The 13510-nt window shown below is 54.8% G+C and overlaps 5 protein-coding genes across 5 annotated transcripts; 1 reads left to right on the top strand and 4 right to left on the bottom strand.

Annotated features, from left to right (window-relative positions):
* Positions 1 to 598: 598 nt before the first annotated feature.
* Positions 599 to 1857, bottom strand: LOC144807543 (histone H4). The gene has a single exon (XM_078673179.1). It carries the CDS (start codon positions 1306 to 1308, stop codon positions 997 to 999), a length of 312 nt encoding a protein of 103 aa, XP_078529305.1. The 5' UTR covers positions 1309 to 1857; the 3' UTR covers positions 599 to 996.
* A 411-nt stretch (positions 1858 to 2268) lies between these two features.
* LOC144807570 (histone H2A type 2-C-like) lies at positions 2269 to 2913 on the bottom strand. Its single transcript, XM_078673209.1, has one exon. It carries the CDS (start codon positions 2810 to 2812, stop codon positions 2414 to 2416), a length of 399 nt encoding a protein of 132 aa, XP_078529335.1. The 5' UTR covers positions 2813 to 2913; the 3' UTR covers positions 2269 to 2413.
* A 198-nt stretch (positions 2914 to 3111) lies between these two features.
* LOC144807512 (histone H2B 1.2-like) lies at positions 3112 to 3565 on the top strand. The gene has a single exon (XM_078673147.1). It carries the CDS (start codon positions 3134 to 3136, stop codon positions 3512 to 3514), a length of 381 nt encoding a protein of 126 aa, XP_078529273.1. The 5' UTR covers positions 3112 to 3133; the 3' UTR covers positions 3515 to 3565.
* Positions 3566 to 3834: 269 nt separating this feature from the next.
* LOC144807527 (histone H3) lies at positions 3835 to 4920 on the bottom strand. Its single transcript, XM_078673160.1, has one exon. It carries the CDS (start codon positions 4684 to 4686, stop codon positions 4276 to 4278), a length of 411 nt encoding a protein of 136 aa, XP_078529286.1. The 5' UTR covers positions 4687 to 4920; the 3' UTR covers positions 3835 to 4275.
* Positions 4921 to 5594: 674 nt separating this feature from the next.
* Positions 5595 to 6304, bottom strand: LOC144807581 (histone H1.01-like). Its single transcript, XM_078673220.1, has one exon. It carries the CDS (start codon positions 6240 to 6242, stop codon positions 5595 to 5597), a length of 648 nt encoding a protein of 215 aa, XP_078529346.1. The 5' UTR covers positions 6243 to 6304.
* Between the last annotated feature and the right edge of the window lie 7206 nt (positions 6305 to 13510).

The raw sequence follows: 13510 nt of genomic DNA on the forward strand, positions 1-13510 counted from the left end.
CAATCCGCCGCCCGGCCATCTGGTCGCCGCAGCTCACTGGGCCATCTGGTCGACCCACAGAGGGGCGACCAGATGGCCCAGTGAGCTGCGGCGACCAGATGGCCGGGCGGCGGAACGGCCGCGCTATCTCCAACTTTGTTTCCCAGCCAGGCGCTGTAAGCCCCCACTACGTGGGGGGCTTAATAGTCGGTGAACTGCGTGACTCGTGGGGCCCTGTGCCGGGCTAAACCCGCCTTAGGTCCCCATGCAAGGGCTCCATGATGGCGGGCACCTGGGCCGGTCTAAACACCCCCCTTAGAACTGCGTGACTCGTGGGGCCCTGTGCCGGGCTAAACCCGCCTTAGGTCCCCATGCAAGGGCTCCATGATGGCGGGCACCTGGGCCGGTCTAAACACCCCCCTTAGAACTGCGTGACTCGTGGGGCCCTGTGCCGGGCTAAACCCGCCTTAGGTCCCCATGCAAGGGCTCCATGATGGCGGGCACCTGCTCCGGGCTAAACCCACCGTAGGTCCCCAGGCAAGGGCTCCATGATGGCGGGCCCCTGGTCCGGGCTAAACCCACCGTAGGCCCCCAGGCAAGGGCTCCATGATGGCGGGCCCCTGGTCGGGGCTAAACCCACCGTAGGTCCCCAGACAAGGGCTCCATGATGGCGGGCAGCCGGGCCGGGCTAAACCCACCGTAGGTCCCCAGGCAAGGGCTCCACGGTGGCGGGCCCCTGGGCCGGGCTGAACCCACCTTTGGTCCCTAGTTTAGAGCTCCATGGTGGCGGGCCCGTGGGACGGGGTAAACCCGCCTTCCCGGCCGTGCCTTCCAGAGCAGAGTGGCTGCGGAGCAACTCCCCGGGTTCCCCCCTCCTCCCCTCCCGAGCGAGTGTGGGCCTAGATAGCAGCCCTGCGCTGCGGCGATAATAGTTCATAGACACAGCTCTCACACGACATGGTGGTCGGCTCTTAAAAGAGCCTTTGGGTTGTTTTTTTTTTCCTTTTTTTCCGTGGTTTAACCGCCGAATCCGTAGAGAGTGCGGCCCTGGCGCTTCAGGGCATAGACCACATCCATGGCGGTGACGGTCTTCCTCTTGGCGTGCTCGGTGTAGGTGACGGCGTCCCGGATCACGTTCTCCAGGAAAACCTTGAGCACCCCGCGGGTCTCCTCGTAGATGAGGCCGGAGATGCGCTTGACTCCGCCACGGCGCGCCAGGCGGCGAATGGCCGGCTTGGTGATGCCCTGGATGTTGTCCCGGAGCACCTTGCGGTGTCTCTTGGCGCCGCCTTTGCCGAGCCCCTTCCCTCCTTTGCCGCGTCCAGACATGTTCTCTTCTCGGTGCTGGGAGCAGAAATGAAGAGGAAAACCAGCACCGGCTGCTTTCTATGGAGGCTCAGCGGACCTGCGCGGGAGCTCCAAGCGCCCACGTGACGCCCTGTGAGGCGGGAGAGCTCGGACCCGGCCCGCCTTCTGCAGGAAGCGGGGGCTGGAGCGGCCGTTGCCTTCTGAAAAAGAGCGGGCTCCCAGCCCGCCTTTGTCATGGGCTGGCTCAGCAGCTGCCGCTGCCGGTGCACAGATCACAGTCAAACACACGCAAGCACCTCCCTTCCCGGCCTCCCCTTGTGACCGCGGGCCACCCATCCCCTGCGTTCGGAGCCCCCTGTCCAATATAAGCAGAAGGCTCTGTATGTTTTAATGGAGCCACACACGTTAGCGGCCTCACCGGCACCACCCCGCTGCGTTTGGCCGCCTGCAACCTCGTAGCACTGCCCACATCCCGCGCCCGGCTGGGGCAAGCCTGCAAAATGTGTCCCCCAAAAATGAAAAGAAAAAAATATATATGTATATATTGTTTGAAAAAGAGCGCGCTCCCAGCCCGCCTCTGTCAGGGGCTCCCGATGGGGGGCTCAGCAGCTGCCGCCGGTGCACTGATCAGTCAAACACGCACACTCCTACCTTCCAGCCCCCCCCCCCCCCCCCACTTGTCACCGCGGCCTGCCTAACCCTCGCGTTCGGTGCCCGCTCGGCTTGGCTCAGCAGCTGCCGCCGGTGCACTGATCAGTCAAACACACACACTCCTCCCTTCCAGGCCCCCACTTGTCACCGCGGCCCGCCTAACCCTCGCGTTCGGTGCCCGCTCGGCTGGGGCACGTCTGCAAAACGTGTCCCTGAAAATTAAAAATTATATATGTATAACAAAAACATCGATATGGTCTGCCTCATGCTAGGCTTTGGGACGGGACAACATTAAAGTGTACGGCCAGAGCTTGGGCATGCCCTCCACTACAAAGCTACGGTGGCGGGCGCTGCCGCATCTATGAAGCCGCCAGAGTAACACCTCGGCACGGATACGCTCTTTGATGGAGTCTGTGGATGGCCCTGAAAAGAGCCTTTGTGTTTAGGGTGCGTTTCCACGGTGGTCTGCGGGCCTTTACTTGCTTGCTTTGCCCTGTGCCTTGTGGCTCTCGGTTTTCTTGGGCAGCAGCACGGCCTGGATGTTGGGCAGGACTCCTCCCTGGGCGATGGTGACTCGGCCCAGCAGCTTGTTCAGCTCCTCGTCGTTGCGGATGGCCAGCTGGAGGTGTCTGGGGATGATGCGGGTCTTCTTGTTGTCCCGGGCGGCGTTGCCAGCCAGCTCCAGAATCTCAGCAGTCAGGTACTCCAGCACTGCAGCCAGATAGACGGGGGCACCGGCGCCCACCCTCTCGGCGTAGCTTCCCTTCCTGAGCAGCCTGTGCACACGGCCCACGGGGAACTGGAGCCCGGCTCTGGAAGAGCGTGTCTTGGCCTTGGCGCGGGCCTTTCCTCCTTGCTTTCCGCGTCCAGACATGGCGATCGATCTAGGGTCTCAGTCACACAACAGAGAGAATGGTACTGCGCCTTCTGCTGGACTCCGGTAATATAAAGACTTCGGGAGCGTCTGATTGGTTGACAGCTAGGCGCCGATAGTACTTTTCAATGGAGGGAGGCGGGCTTCTGTTTAACCAATCAGTGTCCCAGAACCGCATTACAATAGGAAGTGGGGGCCCTGCCAATGAGAAAGGAGAAACGGGAAGAAGCTGCTTTGCACGCCCAGCCTATAAATACAAGTGCCGGACACCCAGGCATCATTTCTCTCGGCTCCACAGCAAGCAGCGAAAGAGCGTCGACCATGCCTGAACCAGCCAAGTCCGCGCCGGCACCCAAGAAGGGCTCCAAGAAAGCGCTCTCCAAGCCGCCCAAGAAGGACGGGAAGAAGCGCAAGAGGAGCAGGAAGGAAAGCTATGCCATCTACATTTACAAAGTGATGAAGCAGGTGCACCCGGATACCGGCATTTCCTCCAAGGCCATGGGCATCATGAACTCCTTCGTGAACGACATCTTCGAGCGCATCGCTGCAGAGGCTTCCAAACTGGCTCACTACAACTCGCGGCGCACCATCACCTCCCGGGAGATCCAGACCGCAGTCCGCCTTCTGCTCCCCGGAGAGCTGGCCAAGCACGCCGTGTCGGAGGGCACCAAGGCCGTCACCAAGTACACCAGCGCCAAGTAAGGCTTCCAGGCGCACCCCAACGAACACAACGGCTCTTTTAAGGGCCAACCACTTCCTCCCCTAAGAGCTAACGTGCTTCTATTATGACCGGAGAAATGTGTTTTGGAATATGTGTTTTTTAAGGGTAATGTTAAGTGCAGAAAGGCCCGCTCTCACGGGGCTTGCTGCAGACCGAGGGCCGACAGCAGGCAACCCGTTCCGCCTCTTTAAATTAACATGTCTATATGAATGGGACCAAGTGTCACATGAGCACTGTAACGATGAGGTTCAATAAACCCACTGGGGAATTCACACATCTGCCCCCCCCCCCCCCCCCGGGCTTATGGTTTTCCATGTTGGGGGCGAACAGTGTCTCTGTGAGCGGGTTTAACGTTGTGTTTGTACTTTTAAGACCCTGGGGAACGGCGTTAGTTCACCCCGGGGCAAACGTTCCCGAAATCAGACACACGAACCCGATGTACCGGGGACACAGATGCCCCTTAAGCGGTGGCTTGTGACCAGCGGATCCCTGCACAACCCCCTATAAAAAGGCTTTTTATTATTAGATGGACACATTGAACAGGCGTTTATGCACTGTGAACACAGAGTGCTCTGGTTAACCCAGAGCCGGTATAAGTTGCCCAGTGACCGTGGTACTCACAGCACACCCTCCCTAACCTGTAAAACACATGCCATGACAGATAAGAGAAGCTCGTAGGTGACAGGGTGGTGGCCCTTAAAAGAGCCGTTGTGGTGGTGGTTGTTCGGGTCGGTCCGTCTCCTTAGGCCCTCTCGCCTCGGATGCGACGGGCCAGCTGGATGTCCTTGGGCATGATGGTCACCCTCTTGGCGTGGATGGCGCACAGGTTGGTGTCCTCGAAGAGCCCGACCAGGTAGGCCTCGCTGGCCTCCTGCAGGGCCATGACGGCGGAGCTCTGGAAGCGCAGGTCGGTCTTGAAGTCCTGGGCGATCTCCCTCACCAAGCGCTGGAAGGGCAGCTTGCGGATGAGGAGCTCGGTGGACTTCTGGTAGCGGCGGATCTCGCGGAGAGCCACGGTGCCTGGCCGGTAGCGGTGAGGCTTCTTGACTCCTCCGGTGGCAGGCGCGCTCTTGCGGGCTGCCTTGGTGGCCAGCTGCTTGCGGGGCGCTTTGCCGCCGGTGGACTTGCGGGCTGTCTGCTTGGTGCGGGCCATGGCGGGAGCGGTCTCTCTCAGCGAAGGCAGAGAAGAATGGCGTCTACCAGGGAAAGAGCCCTATTTATGCCCTCACAGACGGAGGGCTGCTCTGGTTGGCTGAGGAGACCGCCCCACGTTCGAAAATAGCCCGCGGTGTGCAACGATTGGATACTGAACTGGAGGCTGCAGCCTAGCTGTCCAATGAGCTGTGGATAAAAGAGACCCCCCCCTTGGATGATGGCGCCGGAGCCCGCGCCTCGGTCAGCCTTTGTCTCCGTCCGTCCATCCACTTGTAGTCACGAGGACGACTCGACCCCGGTCAACCGGGAGAGGAGCCCGAGATGTCATAAGCACACTGCCCTTGGTCACTCTGGAACACGCCCCCGTTACCTGCGCTCGATTGAAAGTTCACAATCGTCTGCTTTATGCAGGCGCTATATCGAGTCTGCCCGGATACAGTGAAAGCACCAACACAAACACGTTTATAATAAACTGAGGTCTTATAACTCCCAGACCCGCTTTTTACCCTCACCCTGGAGCACGCAGTTACCTGCGCTCCAATTAAAGTTCACAATCATCTGCTTTATGCAGACACTATTTAGAGTCTGCCCGGGTACAGTGAAAGCACAGAGACACACACGTTATTGCACATGTATTATAAACGGAGGCCTTATAACTCCCGGACCCCCTTATTTTCTATGTAATAACGATTTCAATCCACGCAGCACCGAAAGAGCCGTTTATATGGCCAAGATCACACGCGGCACTCGCGTGTGGAAAAGTGCGCTATGGATGTATGGTGCGGTTTATTTTTGAGAAGTGGGGCCATTGGGTGGGTGCAAAGGTGGGGAGGAACACGCTCTCTTCTAGATAGGGTGGTGGCCCTTAAAAGAGCCGTTGTGTTTGCAGTGTCTCGGTGCCAGCCCTTACTTCTTCTTGGGCGCTGCCTTTTTGGGCTTCGCTGCTTTGGGCTTGGCTGCCTTGGGTTTGACTACCTTGGCAGGGCTTTTCTTGGCTACTTTGGGCTTCGCCGCCTTGGCTTTCGCTGGGCTCTTGGCAGCCTTCTTGGCAGGGGCAGCCTTGGGCTTCTTGGGGCTCTTGGCTGCTGCTGGCTTCTTGACCTTCTTCGGGCTCTTCTTGACCCCCGCGGGAGCCTTTTTGGGCTTCGCGGCGGCAGGGGCAGCTTTCTTGGCCGCTGGCTTCTTGGTCTTGGCAGCTGTCTTCTTGGCTGCCTTCTTGCCCTCCAGCTGCTTCTTGTTCACTTTGAAGGACCCGGAGGCCCCGGTGCCCTTCAGCTGGGCTAGGGCGCCTTTACTGACCAGGCTCTTCAGGGAGACCTTAACGCGGCCCTTGTTCTTGTCCGCATCGTAGCCGGCGGCGGTCAGCGCCTTCTTCAGAGCCACCAGGGAGACTCCCTTCCTCTCGGCCGAGGCGGTCACACACTTCAAAATCAGGTCGGACACGCTGGGACCGGAAGGCTTCTTGGCCTTGGAGGCCCCCGCTGCTTTCTTCTGCTTCTTCTTGGGGGCGACCTCAGCGGGAGGAGCCGCGGCGGCTGGAGCGGTTTCTGCCATTGCAATACGAGTCTCGGCGCTGTCACAGAACAGAAATGTACCTCCCAACCCGAGCCCCGTGCATATATAGGGAGGAGCCAGCCCCTGATTGGTTCCGAGGAGTGAGGGCTGTGTGCGAGGCGCACTCGGCTCTCTGCTCCGAGCTGACTTTTGTGTTTCCTACTATCGGATTATCTAAGTTTTTAAACACAATCCGTTAAACACACGCTCCCATACACACATGAAAAGAAGCCCAACTTCAACCCCTTCCCGTGCCCTCCCCCGTTTCAGCCGACCCCGTCCTCAGAGGCTTGTAATCCGCCGTGAATCTCTGCCCTCCCCCGATGGCTGACGCCCCCGTGCCTTGAATCCCGGGCCCCGGGCCCCTTTCCCCCGGTCCACCCTCGCGCTCTGAGGCCGGGAGCGGCGGCCCGCGGGCGGGAGGGGCCTCCTGCAGGGAGCGGGCCCTGTGGCGTCACAATGGGGCTCAGGGGGACGCGGGGAGCGCGTTCTGGAACGGGCCGAAGTAACACAGGGCTCCGCCGGCCGAGCGGGGAAGCGAAGACAACAACAGGGGGCCCCGGCCCGGGGGTCAGGGGGGCCCTCGCCGCGCGCCTGCACCCTCGGCTGTGGCACCCACGACTCGGGGGCAGCCGGGGGATTTTTACAAGCAGCGGGGCACGGGCCGGGCTCAAGACTCACGGGCATCACAAGGCGGCTGCGCGCTGGTAGCTTCACATGCAGCCAGAGGGCATTCACTGCCAAGCGCCGAGCTGGAGGAGACGGGGGCACACTAAACATAATAAACACACAGTGACACAATAGAGGCAGGCGGCCGAGTTAGACCTACATTGGCACCCAGCGTGAGAGCAGAAGGTGTGAAGGCACCTGAAATGGTGACCCCAGTACCTGCATGGAGGCACTCTGCTGAGCTGATGTTCACAGCTGGAGTTAGGTTTACATCTCAGGTGACATCTTTGGACGGGAACCGACCTTAACAACGCGGTCAAAACACCGCAGTACATTTCGATCGCTGCATTTACAACGCAAGTCTTTTCCACGACTTGCACGGGAGGGCGCACTAGACTATGGAATAGTGCGATTTACTATTCCAACACCTTCCCTACCTTACTTAGGCTGGAGTTCGAATAGTAAATCATACTATTCCTAAGTCTAGAGCGCCCTCCCGTGCAAGTCGTGGAGAGCGCCTAAAACAGCAATGTAATGTACCGCAATCTAATTGTTACATCATACATCCCACAGTACAGAGTGAGGCCTGTGACTATCAATGTTGTATTGAGCCCGATTGCTGGGGTGGGGACCACTCCTGAATCAAATGGCATGTCAAGAGTGCGACCTGCGCCGACAAATCAGATTCTGCGCCTGGCAGCCTGATTGAGGTCTACTGCTAATTACAGGTTTTCGCCTTATATGTAGGTAGAGGGAAACACAAATAAAACACTTCTCATAGTCCAAGACGTACATGAACACCATTCACAGTTTCAGATCTTAGCCTTCAGGTACCCTGGCCCATCCCTAGCTTCCAGGAACCTGTTTTAGTAATATATCTGATACTATGAGGTTTCCAGAATAAAGGGGACAACGTCAGCCCTTCTTCCCAGAGATATAGAGCTCCGCACAGGAAAATATTTCACGTCTTTCCCTGGGGTGGCGGTGTAAGAATAAAATACTTCACACGGCCCAAAACAGCACAAAATAACCCAGTCACCATATCAGAATAGAGCCTTCAGGGCTCTGGGGCATTTCTAGCCACCAGGGACCTGCTTTAGTGATATTTGTGACATTATGAGGTTTTCAGATTCAAGGGCACTAAGTCACTCTTTCTACCCAGGGATTTGGAGCTCCAGGCAGGGTAAGATTCAAGATTTCCCTCACGAGTGGAGGTGAAGAAATGAAAACACTTCACCTAGCCTAAAAGGTACATACACCCATTTGAAAGATCAGGCCTTGGCCTGCAGAGACATGGGCACATTTCTATCCACCAAACACATGTTTTAGTGATAAATGTGAAATTATGATGTGCTCAGCTGCAAGGGGACAATGGCACTCCGTCTACCCAGAACTACGGAGCTCTGCATAGGGTAAGATTTCAGCCTTGCCGCCTTGGATTTGAGGGAAGTGTTTTACTTCTCCGCCTCCTTCCAAGGGGAAAACCTGCGATCTCCCCCTGTGCATACTTCCATAGCCCTGGGTAGAAGGAGCAACTGTATCCCTTTGAAGATTAACACATGTATCCCAAAAAATGGTGCCTGGAGGTTGGAAATAGGCCAAAGGCATTACAGGCCTTTCCCGACACTGCGAAGGGGAGAAATAGACCTTATTGGGCATGTGAAATGTTTTGCTTTAACACCTCCAGCCAGGGGGATACCCTGAATTCTTACCCTGCACTGAGCTCCATAACCCTGGGTTGAAGATGTGACTCCTTCCCCTTGAAGCTTAACACCACCAAATGTCACAGGTATCAGTAACATTGGTGCCTGGAGGCTGGAAGCAGGCCCAAGGCCTTGCAGGCCTTCCCTGATACCGTGAAGGTGTGAAATAGACATTCTTGGGCATGTGGAGTGTTTGGCTTTAACACCTCAAGCCAGGGGGATAACCTGAAATCTTACCCTGCGCTGAGCTCCATAACCCTGGGTAGAAGGTGGGACTTCTTCCCCTTGAAGCTTAACACCACCAAATGTCACAGGTATCAGTAACATTGGTGCCTGGAGGCTGGAAGTAGGCACAAGGCCTTGCAGGCCTTTCCTGATACTGGGAAAGGGTGAAATACACTGTACTGGGCATGTGAGGTGTTTTGCTTAAACACCTCCAGCCAGGGGGATAACCAAAAATCTTACCCTGCGCTGAGCTCCATAACCCTGGGTATAAAGTGTGACTTCATCCCCTTGAAGCTTAACACCACCAAATGTCACAGGTATCAGTAAAATTGGTGCCTGGAGGCTGGAAGTAGGCACAAGGCCTTGCAGGCCTTCCCTGATACTGTGAATGGGTGAAATACACATTGCTGTGTATGGTAATTGTTCTATTTTCACGCCTCCAGCCTGGGGTGAAGCCTGAAATCTTACCCTGCGAGGAGCTCCATAACCCTGGGTAGAAGGTGTGACTTCATCCCCTTGAAGCTTAACAGCACCAAATGTCACAGGTATCAGTACATTGGTGCCTGGGGGCTGGAAGTAGGCCCAAGGCCTTGCAGGCCTTTCCTGATACTGTGAAGGGGTGAAATAGACTTTATTGGGCATGTGAAGTGTTTTGCTTTAACACCTCAAGCCAGGGGGATAACCTGAAATCTTACCCTGCACTGAGCTCCATAACCCTGGGTAGATGGTGTGACTTCTTCCCCTTGAAGCTTAACACCGCCAAATGTCACAGGTATCAGTAACATTGGTGCCTGGAGGCTGGAAGTAGGCACAAGGCCTTGCAGGCCTTTCCTGATACTGGGAAAGGGTGAAATACACTGTACTGGGCATGTGAAGTGTTTTGCTTTAACACCTCCAGCCAGGGGGATACCCTGAATTCTTACCCTGCACTGAGCTCCATAACCCTGGGTAAAAGGTGTGACTTCATCCCCTTGAAGCTTAACACCACCAAATGTCACAGGCATCAGTAACATTGGTGCCTGGAGGCTGGAAGTAGGCCCAAGGCCTTGCAGGCCTTTCCTGATACTGTGAAGGGGTGAAATACAATTTATTGGGCATGTGAAGTGTTTTGCTTTAACACCTCCAGCCAGGGGGATAACCTGAATTCTTACCCTGCGCTGAGCTCCATAACCCTGGGTAGAAAGTGTGACTTCATCCCCTTGAAGCTTAACACCACCACATGTCACAGGTATCAGTAACATTGGTGCCTGGAGGCTGGAAGTAGGCCCAAGGCCTAGCAGGCCTTTCCTGATACTGTGAATGGGTGAAATACACATTGTTGTGTATGGTAATTGTTCTATGTTCACGCCTTAAGCCTGGGGTGAAGCCTGAAATCTTACCCTGCGCGGAGCTCCATAACCCTGGGTAGAAGGTGCGACTTCATCCCCTTGAAGCTTAACACCACCAAATGTCACAGGTATCAGTAACATTGGTGCCTGGAGGCTGGAAGTAGGCACAAGGCCTTGCAGGCCTTTACTGATACTGGGAAAGGGTGAAATACACTGTACTGGGCATGTGAGGTGTTTTGCTTAAACACCTCCAGCCAGGGGGATAACCTAAAATCATACCCTGCGCTGAGCTCCATAACCCTGGGTAGAAGGTGTGACATCTTCCCCTTGAAGCTTAACACCACCAAATGTCACAGGTGTCAGTAACATTGGTGCCTGGGGGCTGCAAGTAGGCCCAAGGCCTTGCAGGCCTTTCCTGATACTGTGAAGGGGTGAAATACAATTTATTGGGCATGTGAAGTGTTTTGCTTTAACACCTCGAGCCAGGGGGAATAACCTGAATTCTTACCCTGCGCTGAGCTCCATAACCCTGGGTAGAAGGTGTGACTTCTTCCCCATGAAGCTTAACACCACCAAATGTCACAGGTGTCAGTAACATTGGTGCCTGGGGGCTGGAAGTAGGCACGAGGCCTTGCAGGCCTTTCCTGATACTGTGAAGGGGTGAAATACAATTTATTGGGCATGTGAAGTGTTTTGCTTTAACACCTCGAGCCAGGGGGAATAACCTGAAATCTTACCCTGCGCTGAGCTCCATAACCCTGGGTAGAAGGTGTGACTTCTTCCCCATGAAGCTTAACACCACCAAATGTCACAGGTGTCAGTAACATTGGTGCCTGGAGAATGGATGTAGGCCCAAGGCCTTACAGGCCTTTCCTGATACTGTGAAGGGTTGAAATAGACTTTATTGGGCATGAGAAGTGTTTTGCTTCAACACATCCAGCTAGGGGTGAAAAGCTGAAATCTTACCCTGCGCTGAGCTCCATAACCCTGTGTAGAAGGTGTGACTTCATCCCCTTGAAGCTGAACACCTCCAAATGTCACAAGTATCACAAACACAGGTGCCTGGACGCTGGAAGTAGGCCCAAGGCCTTGCAGGCCTTTCCTGATACTGTGAAGGGTTGAAATAGACTTTATTGGGCATGAGAAGTGTTTTGCTTCAACACATCCAGCTAGGGGTGAAAAGCTGAAATCTTACCCTGCGCTGAGCTCCATAACCCTGGGTAGAAGGTGTGACTTCTTCCCCTTGAAGCTTAACACCTCCAAATGTCCCAGGTATCAGTAACATTGGTGCCTGGAGGCTGGAAGTAGGCCCAAGGCCTTGCAGGCCTTTCCTGATACTGTGAAGGGGTGAAATAGACTTTATTGGGCATGTGAAGTGTTTTGCTTTAACACCTCAAGCCAGGGGGGATAACCTGAAATCTTACCCTGCGCTGAGCTCCATAACCCTGGGTAGAAGGTGCGACTTCATCCCCTTGAAGCTTAACACCACCACATGTCACAGGTATCAGTAACATTGGTGCCTGGAGGCTGGAAGTAGGCACAAGGCCTTGCAGGCCTTTCCTGATACTGTGAAGGGGTGAAACAGATTTTATTGGGCATGTGAAGTGTTTTAATTTAACACCTCCAGCCAGGGGGATAACCCAAATTCTTACCCTGCGCTGAGCTCCATAACCCTGGGTAGAAGGTGTGACTTCATCCCCTTGAAGCTTAACACCACCACATGTCACAGGTATCAGTAACATTGGTGCCTGGAGGCTGGAAGTAGGCACACTGCCTTGCCTGCCTTTCCTGATACTGTGAAGGGGTGAAATAGACTTTAATGGGCATGCAAAGTGTTTTGCTTTAACACCTCCAGCCAGGGGGATAACCTGAATTCTTACCCTGCGCTGAGCTCCATAACCCTGGGTAGAAGGTGTGACTTCTTCCCCTTGAAGCTTAACACCACCAAATGTCACAGGTATCAGTAACATTGGTGCCTGGAGGCTGGAAGTAGGCACAAGGCCTTGCAGGCCTTTCCTGATACTGTGAAGGCGTGAAATAGACTTTATTGGGCATGTGGAGTGTTTGGCTTTAACACCTCAAGCCAGGGGGATAACCTGAAATCTTACCCTGCGCTGAGCTCCATAACCCTGGGTAAAAGGTGTGACTTCATCCCCTTGAAGCTTAACACCACCACATGTCACAGGTAACAGTAACATTGGTGCCTGGAGGCTGGAAGTAGGCACAAGGCCTTGCAGGCCTTTCCTGATACTGTGAAGGGGTGAAATAGACTTTAATGGGCATGTGAAGTGTTTTGCTTTAACACCTCCAGCCAGGGGGATAACCTGAATTCTTACCCTGCACTGAGCTCCATAACCCTGGGTAGAAGGCGTGACTTCTTCCCCTTGAAGCTTAACACCACCAAATGTCACAGGTATCAGTAACTTTGGTGCCTGGAGGCTGGAAGTAGGCCCAAGGCCTTGCAGGCCTTTCCTGATACTGTGAAGGGGTGAAATAGACTTTATTTGGCATGTGGAGTGTTTTGCTTTAACACCTCAAGCCAGGGCGATAACCTGAAATCTTACCCTGCGCTGAGCTCCATAACCCTGGGTAAAAGGTGTGACTTCATCCCCTTGAAGCTTACACCACCACATGTCACAGGTATCAGTAACATTGGTGCCTGGAGGCTGAAAGTAGGCACAAGGCCTTGCAGGCCTTTCCTGATACTGTGAAGGGGTGAACTAGACTTTATTGGCATGTGAAGTGTTTTGCTTTAACACCTCAAGCCAGGGCGATAACCTGAAATCTTACTCTGCGCTGAGCTCCATAACCCTGGGTAAAAGGTGTGACTTCATCCCCTTGAAGCTTAACACCTCCAAATGTCACAGGTATCAGTATAATTGGTGCCAGGAGGCTGGAAGTAGGCCCAAGGCCTTGCAGGCCTTTCCTGATACTGTGAAGGGGTGAACTAGACTTTATTGGGCATGTGAAGTGTTTTCCTTTAACACCTCCAGCCAGGGGGATGACCTAAATTCTTACCCTGCGCGGAGCTCCATAACCCTGGGTAGAAGGTGCAACTTCATCCCCTTGAAGCTTAACACCTCCAAATGTCACAGGTATCAGTATAATTGGTGCCAGGAGGCTGGAAGTAGGCCCAAGGCCTTGCAGGCCTTTCCTGATACTGTGGAGGGGTGAAATAGACTTTATTGGGCATGAGAAGTGTTTTGCTTTAACACCTCCAGTCAGGGGTGAAGCCTGGAATCTTACCCTGCGCTGAGTTCCATAACCCTGGGTAGAAGGTGCAACTTCATCCCCTTGAAGTTGAACCCCTACAAATGTCACAAGTTTCAGTGAAATTGGTGCC

Source organism: Lissotriton helveticus, unplaced genomic scaffold (genome assembly GCF_964261635.1).
Source record: "Lissotriton helveticus unplaced genomic scaffold, aLisHel1.1 SCAFFOLD_559, whole genome shotgun sequence".
NCBI lineage: Eukaryota > Metazoa > Chordata > Amphibia > Caudata > Salamandridae > Lissotriton > Lissotriton helveticus.